This window comes from Dryobates pubescens, chromosome Z (assembly GCF_014839835.1).
Source record: "Dryobates pubescens isolate bDryPub1 chromosome Z, bDryPub1.pri, whole genome shotgun sequence".
NCBI lineage: Eukaryota > Metazoa > Chordata > Aves > Piciformes > Picidae > Dryobates > Dryobates pubescens.
The window spans coordinates 73,806,560-73,819,173 of NC_071657.1; the positions used below are offsets into that span (position 1 = coordinate 73,806,560).

Below are 12,614 nucleotides of genomic sequence, written 5' to 3' on the forward strand. Positions count from 1 at the left end.
AAAAAAGGATACAACAAACCATCTGAAGCAATCCAAGTGTAATGCCTGTGGTAACCCAGGTCTGGTATAAGTTACTCCACAAAAGACTCTGGTACTGCATTGTTTGTAATTTGTTGTTGTTGTTGTTGTTGTTTTGTTTGTTTGTTTGTTTGTCAATGAGTTACTTAACTGACCATTTTTGAATCAAACTGAGGTACAGATCAGTCTGAGGTATGAGAAGGGAAGTTAGAAATGCAACACCTGATTATGGAAATAATGAAACGAATACTTTTGATGCAGAAGGTCTGTGGCTCAAAGCTTGGATTGCTCCACATCTTTGGTTAAAATATATTAACAAAAGCCTTTTATTACATCTACAGTCTGAAGCATTCTAACAGACACCAATGTTCCATCAGTCCTTCAAGAGACCTGTAGTGGCAGGAAATTAATGCCATATAACTGACGACATCACAGCAGATGGCACAAACAGGAACAGATGAAGTATGCCATGTTTAGGCAACAGCCTTTATTGAGGTTTCAAGTGGCTTTTAAAAAATTACAAAGCATTTACCTTCAAGGCGAAGGAAGAAGGAAAACAAAACAGCTCTGTTAGGACTATAGATAAAAGAGGGTATATAGGATAACACATACAATACAAAAGGGTTGACATTCTTGAAAACAGTCTATGAGTTCTTTTATTCTTATGCTAGCTTTACCTGAAAAAGATCTGAGGACAACAGATTTTTTTTTTTTTATATTATTCATTAAAAACTGCTAAATTCCTCTTCTGGGAAAAATATAAGCCATTTTGTTATAAAACACAACTTTTGAAAAACACTGAAATGACAAAAGCTTTACTGCGAATGGCTCAATGCATACAATATACAGGTTGTGCAGGTAGGGTATATCATATAATTGTCACCAGCAATTAAACACTAACTGACAACACCTTTTAATAGAGGTTAGCTTAGCTATAACAATACTTGCAGATGTCTAGAATGCCACTTCAGGTGTTTGAACTTACAATTAAGAATGTTGCCTAAAACATTATATAGCATGGGTTAAGGTAAAGTAAATGTTAATACTCTTTCAGGGCTCTGCCCCAAACTCCTTAAATACAAAGGAATCACACAATAAACCCAAATTAGCTTTGCAAATACAATAAATGGTAAGGTACAGATAAAGGAACAAGAAAGGTAGACAGTTATAGTTTACAGAAAGTGACTTCACAATCAAAGTTGTGCTTCTTATCATTAGATCAGTTTGCAAATATGCATTATCCCCCACAATTTTGCCAGCCAGCTTTAAGTTAGTTTGCCCTCTGCAGCAGGAACAAGAGGGACGACTGGCATTTTGTTTTCACGTGATTCTGTTCTACTTGTGTTGATATATATAAAAAAAAAATAATCACTGTCAGAGTTTAATATAAATTGCCCAGGCAATAACTTTTCACGCTATTTTCTGCTTAGTTACTTGCAGTAATATATTACACTGCATCTTCGTTTAAATATGGTATCTCTCATTTTTTCATGCGTTGCTGAGGCAAATCGCAAGGTAAACTATTAATATGGCTATTCTTCATATATCAATAGACCAAATCCCCTTCCCCACTGACATGTTTCTACTACAATACTGATAAAGTCGTTTTTTTTTTTTTCTTTTCTTGAAATGTCAAGGTACATTTGTGATATATTTGCATATTTTTGACACACCAAAGTTTAAAATTCTCAGAAGAGAATATGAGTATAGGTTCATCTGAAGGTGAAGAAAGTGGTTTTGAAAACAGGTTTTTTTTTGTGTGTGTGTGTGTGTTTTAAAATTAATTATGGGCCCCATCAGACAGTTTTTTTTTGTTTTGGTTTTTTTTTATTTTTTTAAAATTTTTTTGGCATTTTTTCTTTTTTTTTGTGTGCTTTTTTTTTTTTTTAAATTAAAACATGCGTATCTTCTTCTTTACCCTGCAAATTGCTACATGAGATAAGATGGACACATCAGTAGCACAGTATTCTGCTTAAAGAGCTTCCAGATTATGCACTAGCCCCTGCACAGCTAAAAGTGCCTGTAAGGCAGGCTCCTGTTAAGTGATGGTAAGTGAAAAGTGTATGCCCTAATGCACACTGTCGTCTGTTCATCGTTCCCTACTACAGAGAGGCACACTCCATCGCTGAGCAGTGCACAGCATCTGCTTATGTAGGTGGGAAACTGAGTGTGGACTTCCCTTCGCAACACATTCTGCATCGATATTTCACTGTCGCAGCTGTCTCCTTCATCATAGTGTCAATGTATGTAGGTGAGAGTTGGAAGGACTTTTGGAACAAGGAGAAATATTACAGTTTTACTATAGCACTAACATTTTGCTTAAACACTTTTTTTTTTTTTTGCTCCAACAGAAAGGTTAAACTGAAACATTTGAATATACCATTTTTATTCTAGTAAACTAAATTCTTCTAAACAAGGGGGACAAAGAGGGACTTAAAGAAAGGATACATTCCCTCAAGCCAAGCTGTTTTACTCAAAGGACCAGTATGAGGCAGGAGAAAATGTGGATGCCGTATGCTGAAGCAAATCTTGCTTAGGTGCAAACACATAGGGAACATTGCTCAACAATGTGCCCACTGTGAGATGATGTGGCCGCAGAGGTCCACGTGAACCCAGGACCTGATGGCCAATAATGGCTGTGTAAGATCAATCTACTTTTGGATGGTCCTTTAATGGATAATCACTCTATGAGTTTTAGACCTGTGAGAGAGGGGAGTAATCATTACAACAGGCATGTTTGTGCCTGTCCCTCCCTTTAGCTCTCCCTACTGCTTCTGCAAATATTCACCTGCACTCACGTAACTGATGGCCGTTAGAGCTGTACATCCAATTCTGACAGGCAGAATACCAGCTTCATTAATGAGAAAGGGCCAAGTGATGCCACTTTGTCATTTAACCCATGGAAAACTACAAGATACGCAGGACGTTAAGTAATAGAAGGGCCCTTAACTTGTTACAATGCACAAAACAGCATGAAAGAACTAATCAGTATATACAATGGATCGCAGTTCACCCAACTGATTGTAAAATGCTGTATTAAAATGGTTTAAGTTGTTACACCATGGGTAAGCTCTAACTTTTTACAGATCAGTCTTTCAACGGCTGACTTCGATCTGTAAAACGTATACCCAGTAAAAGAAACTGAAAGAAAATAGTTAAATGTGCAACTGCACAAATATAATTCCCCACTATTAAGATAACAAAAACTTTTGCTATTACCATAATTATTATATATATTAGAAAGCTATACACAAGCATGTTAATTTCACAGATTTTTTTTTTTAAAAGATTCTTAATATTTTATATAATTAGAAATACACATTTCAAAAACAAAACTTCTGCAAAGAGAAAACAGTTATCTTGGTTAGCAAAGCATGGAGTTCTTCATGGCTTAGGGTAGTGCTTTCTATACAAAAAGTCCTTTTTTGTTTGTATCTTCAGGACTGTTTAAAAGATCAGCGAAGCTATCAAGGGAAAAAGAACACATTTTGGCTTAAGGAAACTACAAAAGCCACAAATGCTTTGCAAACTCTGTCTTACTTTTTAATATGAAAATAAGCAAAATGTAATGTACATACTTTTATACTTTTTTTTTTTTTAAATTTTATTTAATAAGTGATGCAGACCCAGAATTTTTAAAATGAAATACGTTAGCCCTCGAACTCAACATTTTTACAAGTATGGTCCTCTCCAAATATTTTGATCCTTTTTAACTGAGTACCATACTCTGGTGATATCCCTGCATGTTTGTGAGCATTTTCAGTACGTTAGGTGACCCAGGCTCTTTCCAGCATCAATTCGTGGCCACCCAACTGCTGGGTCTGTCAAAACATCTGTACATTTTCTTTTTTTTCCCTATATGTTGCATAACAGCTGCTTTCTCTCTCAGTAAAGATCTGCCATTTCTGGCAAATGTTTTCATTTTGTCTATTTACATGTAAATAACGTTGAACCTGCAACATGACACTATCTATTGTAACATACATTTTGCAAGGGAGCACAACAGTGAAAAGAAGTTAACCTTAAAATCTATTTTGTACAAGTGTTCTGTTGTACAACTCAAGTGCTAAGCTTATCTCAGCATTTCTGTTTATCCTTATACTGTATCACTGAGGCAATTTAAAAGTACTTTTACAAAACAGAGTACCTGACTTTTTTTTTTTACTTTTTTTTTCTTTTTTTTTTTTTTTTTTTCTCCACACACGGCACATATAATGCATATCGACCCCCTCCCCCCACCCCTCCCCCATTAAGGTATAGCACACACACACTGCAAGAAAAAAAAAAAAAAAACAACAAAAAAACAAACAGAAAAAAACCCCAAACAAACAAACAACTAATTAGGTAAATAATGTTATCATGTTGCCCATCCTTCAGAGAGCCGCATGCGCTTGACAGAGGGGCTTTCCCTTTCGTCCGGCGAAGGTCTGGTGAGTCCAATGGGGGAGTGGAATTCGTTTCGGTGGTCTTCTCGGTCACTTCCATCGTAGGAACTGCTACAGCTGCTCAAACTGTCAACAGGAGATCTCCCCGCCTCATGGCGCGTGTGCTGTGGGTATCTCGAGGGTGTGGTGGTACGGTCTCTAGGAGGAGAAACAGGTTCTGACTTGATGTTGAGGCTTTGAGTAGAAGGCAGGGAGAGATTTGTACTCTGAGATAAATGAGTGCTAGTGCAAGCTCTGTAGGAGGAAAGGAAACCCAGTTACAGACGGAGGAGGCATGGAGCCCCCAGATATGCACAAACACTCACACAGAACATCAGTGTAAAGGCTCGCGTGTGCAGAGAGCACCAGTGCTGATCTCTGGGCAGAGTTCACAGATCCAAAGAGGTGAAAGCATCACAACAACCGTGGTCAGCTTGAGTGGGACACTCAGCCAGTTTGAGAGGAGGTCTTGCTTTCGATCTCTCTCTTTCCATTTCTTGACTCAAGTGTCACAACAAATTTGGAAAGCGAGCCTTTGCACTGTTGGAACCACCTGCAGGTTTTGTTACAACTAATGCTTGTGTGTGTGTCTGCACCGGCTGAGACAAGGGAGGCAGGGGCTTTCTGCTGGCATTAATCCCTTCAGTCTGAGTGCACCAAACTATTCTTATTGCTGCTCACTTGGACGTGGGACTTCATATGTCAAACAGAAACAAAAATCTAGGCCAGGTACACTTTATACCTTCCAGAATAAAGCTGAAATTGCTGGTCCTAGGATCGACATTGTTCAAATACTACAGGCAGGAAAGGATTTAGACATGTTTTTGTGGTTTAAATCTAGGAACCCATAACTAAATCCAGAATGCTTTTAAGTAAACTATCAATGAGAAGCTGAAGAGCAGTGGAAGATGTCAGAGGATTGTAAGGTTTGCCTGCTGGAGAGCCCAGCTCAGAGGATGCTCCTAGCATCAAGAGAAACTGTTAGGGTAAAATATCGGCATAGCTATATAAATATTCTAACTTCCACTTCCCTTCTGTGCATTTTTGTGGGCAGGTAGTGTCAGAGGAAAGCAGAAACAGGCAGGGAGGAGAGTGACTACTGAGAATGTGCTTTATCTCCATGGGAGAAGCCAGATCACTTGTGTCTGCTGGATGTTTAGTACAAAAGCACCACCTCCTGGTAAAAGCCTGACTTCCCTCTTCCTTTTTAGAGCTATCGGCATGCAACTTCCATTACGTTTCACTTCAGGGACCATTTGCCAGGCTCAAATTAGTGTCTAACCCCAGAGACACAGCTTCAAGCGTTCTACTCATATTTATATAGTGTGAAGCTGATGGCAGCAGGGGCCACAGACCAATTGGCATGATGTGATTCTAAACCCAAAGGGATGTGCAGGCATTTTTACTGAAAGCAGAAGAAATATTGGGACTTTGGAAGTAATTTTTAAGCACATAGAAGAAATAAATAGTTTTAGATGTGGTCTTTTCATTTAATGAAATATTCCACTTTCCCTGGTATTTCATCGACTGGCAGCTGAGATTTACTTAAGCAACATCTACTACAGCTTTGATGAAAGACAAAGTGTTGTTTCATGTTCTTCTGACAGGTTTTAAAATGGAGTTATACAGCTTAAATATTGAATGATATTGGCTCCTTTTACGAGGAACTATTGCAGTCTTTAATAATGGATGGCTTTTTTGGTTTTGTTAGAAAACACAGAAAACAGGACGTTCTACCTCCAAGAGCTTTTATCTACCTTTCATTGCTACACGAATGAATGTGCCAAATTTGCAGTGATCTCCTTCATAAGTCACAGAGTTCATGATTAACAGCCCTTGTGGTAGCAAATGCAGGCATTAATTTCTGGCTTTTGGTAACTATGGAATTATCACATACAAGACACTGTAAATATCAGGCTTTGTCATTCCAATTTAGTGAAATGTTCCACTTCTTTCCTGAAAACTTGTTGAAAAGAATCCAATGAGAATAATAAAAAAATTACAATTGTTTTTTAAAATGTTTTTCCCCCTTTTAATTTCCAGAAATTTTATTTTTCAGTTGCTTAGGGAGATTTTAGGACTTCACCTAGGAAAACAGACTGCCAGGTTAGCACGTCTGATATGACTACATACAACTTGAGACCTTAAGCTTATAGCTAAACTTGAAAGTCCCATCATAAAGGATGGTGGAGCTGGGGATTTGGTTTGGAAGGGTTTGATATCAGCAGGTGGCATGTGTCGTAGTTTGGGCTGGGTGCCCTCTGCCCCAGGGGTGTTTCCTGTGTCCAGAAGTCCATCCCAGTGGGTGGACTCAGGAAATTAGGTATTTCTACCATAATCCCTTGCACCACTATAAATTTTGCGGTGGGGTCTGGCACTTCCTCTTTCCTTCCCTCTCCGAGACTTGGTAACTGGGGGAGAGATCTCCCGGCCATGGGCCTGATTAGGCCCAAGGCCACAGGGGGATGGGCAGTCTCAGGCCTGGCCAGCTGAGACTAGCCCAGCAGAGGGAGGGGGAAGAAGGAGCCCTGGGGGTTTTGGATGCACCCTCAGGTGGGGATGGGATCTTTCTTTGTCACTGCGCTTTGGGTGTTCTGTAACATTCACTGCTTTCTATTTAAACTCTTCACTACTTTTGCAATCCGTTTGCCTGAGTCGTTATTTCTGCCTGTGGTGGGGAGGGGATCTGCCCCAACCCATTACAGCATGTGACTTTGGAAGGCTGGGGACAGCTGAAAAGCCCACAAACTATTTTAAAAGAATAATTTTAAAAATGATTAAAACTATATATATTAAAAAACCCCCACACTATTAAAGCTATTAAAAAAAAAAAATCAGTAAAATTTGATCACATGGAACACACGTGCATTCTGTTGTGTCCCAGCCCTGAAAGCAACAAATCCAGAGGGATAAAGCTGCATTTTCAATGAAATACAGGTAGCATTGCTAATCTGCACTGTTTTTTTAATAGTGCTTGAGAAGTGAGTATGAGAATGCATCTCTGTAGACTTTTATTTAGATTCCTTTTTTTGTTCATTAGCAGGGTTATGTAAACAACTAGCATAAAAGTCTGCCATTGTTAAAAAAAATCCATAGGTTCATCTTAATTTTGACCACTCCCCCCACCCCCCTTTTTTTTTTAAATTGAGGAAAGGTTCAAAAGTAATTTTTGTTGGGTGAGGACTACATTTTTGAGATTTAAAAAAGTATAAATAAATCTGAGAAATTATTTCAAGTTATACTTCCCCTCCCCCCCCTTTAAAAATATTTTTCTGCTTAAAACTAGATCTGAATTTTAATATCAGGTTTTTAGTGACTATAATTTTCATTATTTCATTGCAATTTTACTGAAACATTTTAATGAGAATGTCACAGAAGCTAGAATGACCATTTAAAGCTAGCTATAGGCAATTCAGGAGGATCCTGGAGTGCCTAGATGACGCATTCTTAAGACAAGAAATTAACAGCCCTACATGAGGGGATGTGTTATTGGACCTGTTGGCCACAAATGCAAGTGAAATCATCAGAGATGTCAAAGTTGAAGGCAGCCTGGGCTGCAGCATCATACACTAGTGCAGTTCACTGTCATAAAGGGTATGAAGCCCATGAGAAGCATCATTAGGAAACCTAAATTTTAGGAAAGCAAAATTCCAGCTCTTCAAGGACTTAGTAAATATGACCCTGTGGGAAACAGCCCTCAGGGACAAGGGAGAAGGACAGAGCTGGCAGGGTGCTTTCTACAGAGCACAAGTGATCTCAGTCCCCATGCGTAAGAAATTGGGCAAGGAGGGCAAGAGGCCACGGTTGTGCCATGACCTGCTGGTCAAACTAAAGGGCAAGTTGGGACTACACAGGGAATGGAAGAGGGGACAGGCATCCTGGGAAGAGTATAGGGATATTGCCTGGCTGTGCAGGGACGAGGTCAGGAAGGCCAAGGTGCAGCTGGAGCTGAACTTGGCAAGGGTTGTAAAGAAAAACTAAAAGGCTTCTACAGGTACATTAATGAAAAAAAGGAAGGTTAAAGAAATCATCCTCCCTGATGAGCAACATTGGGGAACTTGTTCCAACAGAGAAGGAGAAAGCTGAGATTCTTAACAACTTTTTTTGCCTCAGTCTTCACCGGCAACCACGCTCCTCCTAGCTCTCATGTTGATGGCCCACAAGTTGGAGACCAAGGTGACAAAGTCCCTCCCACTGTAAGTGAAGACAAGGTAGATGATCAGCTGAGGAACCTGAAGATACACAAGTACAAGGGACCTGATGAAATGCATCTCAGGGTCCTGAAGGAATTAGCTGATGTAGTTGCCAAGCCACTCTCCATGATATTTGAAAAGCCCCGGCAGTCAGGTGAAGTCCCTGGGGACTGGAAGAAAGGAAATATTACACCCATTTTTAGATAGGGTGGAAAGGAGGACCCTGGGAACTACTGACCTGCCAGCTCACCTCCATGCCTGGGAATATCATGGAACAGATCCTCCTAGATGCCATGCTAAGACACATGGAGGAAAGGGAGGTGATTCAAGACAGCCAGCAGGACAGGGGCAAGTCCTGCCTGACCAACCTACTGGCTTTCTATGATAAAGTGACTACGTTAGTAGACAACAAGATGACCTATGAATATGATCTATCTGGAATTCTTCAAGGCCTTTGACACGGTCCCACCATAACATCCTATTCACCAAGTTGGAGGGATACAGATCTGATGGGTGGATTTTTCAGTGGGTAAGGAATTGGCTGGATGGTTGCATCCAGAGGGTGGTGCTCAATGGCTTGAAGTCCAGATGGAGAGCAGTGACAAGTGATGTCCCTCAGGGGTCCATACTGGGACCTGTAATGTTTAACATTTTTACTAGTGGTATAGACAGTGGATCAAGTGCGCCATCAGCAGGTTTGCAGACGACACTGCAGATAATAGTGATGATACACCAGAGGGACAGGATAGCATCCAGAGGGAGCTGGACAAGCTGGAGAGGCATTCCCAGGTGAACTGTATGAGGTTCAATAAGAGCAAGTGCAGGGTTCTGCACCTGGGCTGGAACAATCCTCACTATTAATACAGGCTGGAGGATGAGGTGACAGAAAGGATTTGGGTGTGCTGATGGCTGAGAAGCTGGACATGAGCAGGCAGTGTGAGCTTGCAGCCCAGAAGGCCAATGGCATCCTGGGCTTCATCAAAGGATGTGTTGCCAGCAGATCCAGAGAGGTGATTCTCCCACTTTGCTCTGGTGAAACCTCTCCTGGAGTACTGCATCCAAGTCTGGAGCTCTCAATCCAGGAAGGACATACACCTGATGCGAGTGGGTCCAGAAGAGGGCCATGAAAATGATCAGGGGGTTGGAGCACCTTTGCTACAAGGATAGGATGAGAGAGCAGCTGGGGTTGTTCAGCCTGGAGAAGAGAAGACTCCAGTGAGACCACTTCCAGTACCTGAAGAGGGCCTACGAGAAGGACCACTGAACACCAGAACAGGATGCCCAGAGGGGTTGTAGAGTCTCCATATCAGGAGATATTCAAACCCACCTGGACGCGTTCCTGTGTGAGCTGGTATAGGTGATCCTGCTCTGGTAGAGGGGTTGGACTGGATGATCTTTTGAGGTCCCTTCCAGTCCCTAACATTCTGTGATTATGTGAAGAAGGGTGGAGAGAGACTTTTTACAAAGGCCTGTGGTGATAGGATGAGGGGTAATGGCTTCAAACTAGAGAAAAGCAGATTTAGATTGGGTGTTAGGAACAAGTTCTTTACCACAAGGATAGTGGAACACTGGCACAGGTTGCCCAGGGAGGTGGTTGAGGCCCCATCACTGGAGATATTCAAAGCGAGGATTGACAGGGCTTTGGGCAACCTGATCTAGTTGACGATGCCCCTGCTGACTGCAGAGGGGGTTGGGCTAAATGACCTTTAGAGGTCCCTTCCTACCCAGACCATTCTAAGATTCTATGAATCTAAACCCACTGTTACACAGATATGAATGGTGAAATCATACATAGGTGCTGATTTCAGACTTGTATTCTGAACACAGGGTTGACCTCTGTTTAGAAGAGATAGAAGAATCTTTTCTCCTAAATAAGAAAATCTCTAAAGTGAGTATTCTGACTTCTGCAAAATTATTTCTTTCTGTGGATGTGTGCAAGAGTAGAAACATCTGTCTGTATTTATATATATCAATGTATATTTTACTCTGTTGCTTCATACACAAGTGTTAACTTTGGTCCAGGCATGCCCTATTTCCATCATTTGAAACCTACAGCAAGTTCACTAGGAAAGAAACATGTTTTGAAAATGGAAAATCCACAGAGAAAATGAAGCAGATGTCTCCAAAGACTGTGTACAATTAAAAGCACACAGTAAGTGCAGTGCAGTCCACTCATGTTGATGTAATCACCTTTTCCATAAGTTGTATGAAATAATTTCATTTTATGGGGACAATGAAGAAAATGAATGCTTTAGTTCTGCACAGCAGTTTCTACTGAAACCAGTATGGTGAAAATGTGCTATTTATTTAGTATACAGCAGCCACATGGGAGAAATGCTGCTTCCTGTCTGAGTTCTACTACACAGCTCAGCTCTGTAGAGTTGAGAAGCAAGTCAGGATGCAATGCACTTGCAAAGTGGGTTTGGTCTCTTCTGATGACAGTGAGACAGTTCTGTATGTCTCCACCTATTTGGATCTCCAGCTGTTGTGTAAATTCAGCATGAACAGATAGAGATAAGGTCTGAGCAGGTGGCGAGTGAGGACATGAGATAGGTTCTTACAGAGGGAGAGAGTGGTCTGCTGAAGGAAGAAAGAGCCTCACATATCTTTTCTTTTATGCCCACACTTGCTTCCCTAAATTAGTTTACTTCCTCACGTAGTATAATTTTCCCTATAAGAGGATATATAAGGAACCATTGCAAATTCACTGCAAGATTTAGTTACGTAACTTAAATTATGTACTAGTCTGTGACTAGGAGAAAAGAGGATATTTTTGACTTGCTGGCAATGCAGCCTTCTTCCCCCTGTCTTTAATTTTAGATAAAAACAAAGTTGTGGTGCTGTTTCTTTCTTTCTCTTTCTTTTTTTTTTTTAAAATGTATTTTTTGGTCAGTGTTAAAGCAGAGTAAGTTTCCCTGTCAAGATATTTTTATTAGCTCTCACACATTAAAAAGCCCACATTTTAAACACAAATTTTTAAAGGAGGAACACCATGAAACTGAATCACTTGAATATCTTATTTACAATGGTGGCATAAGGAAAGAAGGAAAAAAGGCTCCATCCTAAATATATAAGGCTGTTATTGAAAACAAGGAAGTTGGCAGAACTGATACAAATTCTCCAAGCACAATGTCACTGCGTTAAAATTTTTCAGTTAAAATGGTTCAATGGAGAATATGTGCCCATGTTTACCTATGGCTACTAACTGAAGTTAATTTTTGCTAAGTAATAAATGCGCTATGCAAGAGCCATTGAACAAGTCAACAGTATGCATGAATTTGGACACCTTTTTGTTCAGATGGGCAGATGTTTGAGGACACTTCTTTCATATGAACAATTATCTGAAGATTCTTCAGAAGAAATACTGTTTCTGTGTTTGCATTTACATTTCACCTGAGGATGACACTTAAGGAAAAAAAGGTTCTCTCTCAGGGATATATAGATGAAGAACACTTTATATATACTGGACTTAAAGAATTTGAAAGCTTGGAATGGACTTCCATTCTGGTTAGTAGCAGTTAACTTCTGGTGGAGTCTTGGTCCATGTTAAACAAGAAGTAACTCTCTCTCAGTGACATTTCTCCCCAAGTTTTGGAAGATACTGATTTTCAGTACGATTTGTGTGTATTTTTTTTTTTTTCCAGATGTAGAACTAGTTAAAAGACCATTAAAACATTATTTTGTTTTTTAACCCCAAAAGTTGAAAAGTCTGGTTTAATTGCCTCAGTCACATTTGAACAGTCTCTACACTATTATCCTATTCTCCAGGCTCAGCAAAAGGCCAAAAGCTGAGCAGACAGGGAGAGTGAACTTCTCCCCTGTTCTCAGTTATTTGCCCTCAAGCCCATTGGCACTGGTATGGCTGCTAATTGCATAGTTAGTATGAAGTGTTAAGAATTAGGTTGTAGAGATCTTCTCCAATTATCTTAAAGATGTTGAAATTGTTGGGGACTTATCTGGAGCAGGCTAATATGTCTAA

The 12,614-nt window shown here is 40.2% G+C and overlaps 1 protein-coding gene across 6 annotated transcripts in view; it reads right to left on the reverse strand.

The window, feature by feature from the left end:
- Window positions 1-4,337: 4,337 nt before the first annotated feature.
- The window catches only part of MEF2C (myocyte enhancer factor 2C), a 139,461-nt gene continuing 131,184 nt past the window's right edge, over window positions 4,338-12,614 (reverse strand). For 4 of the 6 annotated variants that reach the window (XM_009900119.2, XM_054178434.1, XM_009900103.2 and 1 more), the window contains one exon: window positions 4,338-4,697. In XM_009900119.2, the coding sequence (XP_009898421.1) occupies window positions 4,376-4,697 (322 nt within the window). In that variant the 3' untranslated portion in view covers window positions 4,338-4,375. The remainder of the gene's footprint in view (window positions 4,698-12,614) is intronic. The other 2 variants (XM_054178435.1, XM_009900127.2) reach the window with 1 other exon arrangement.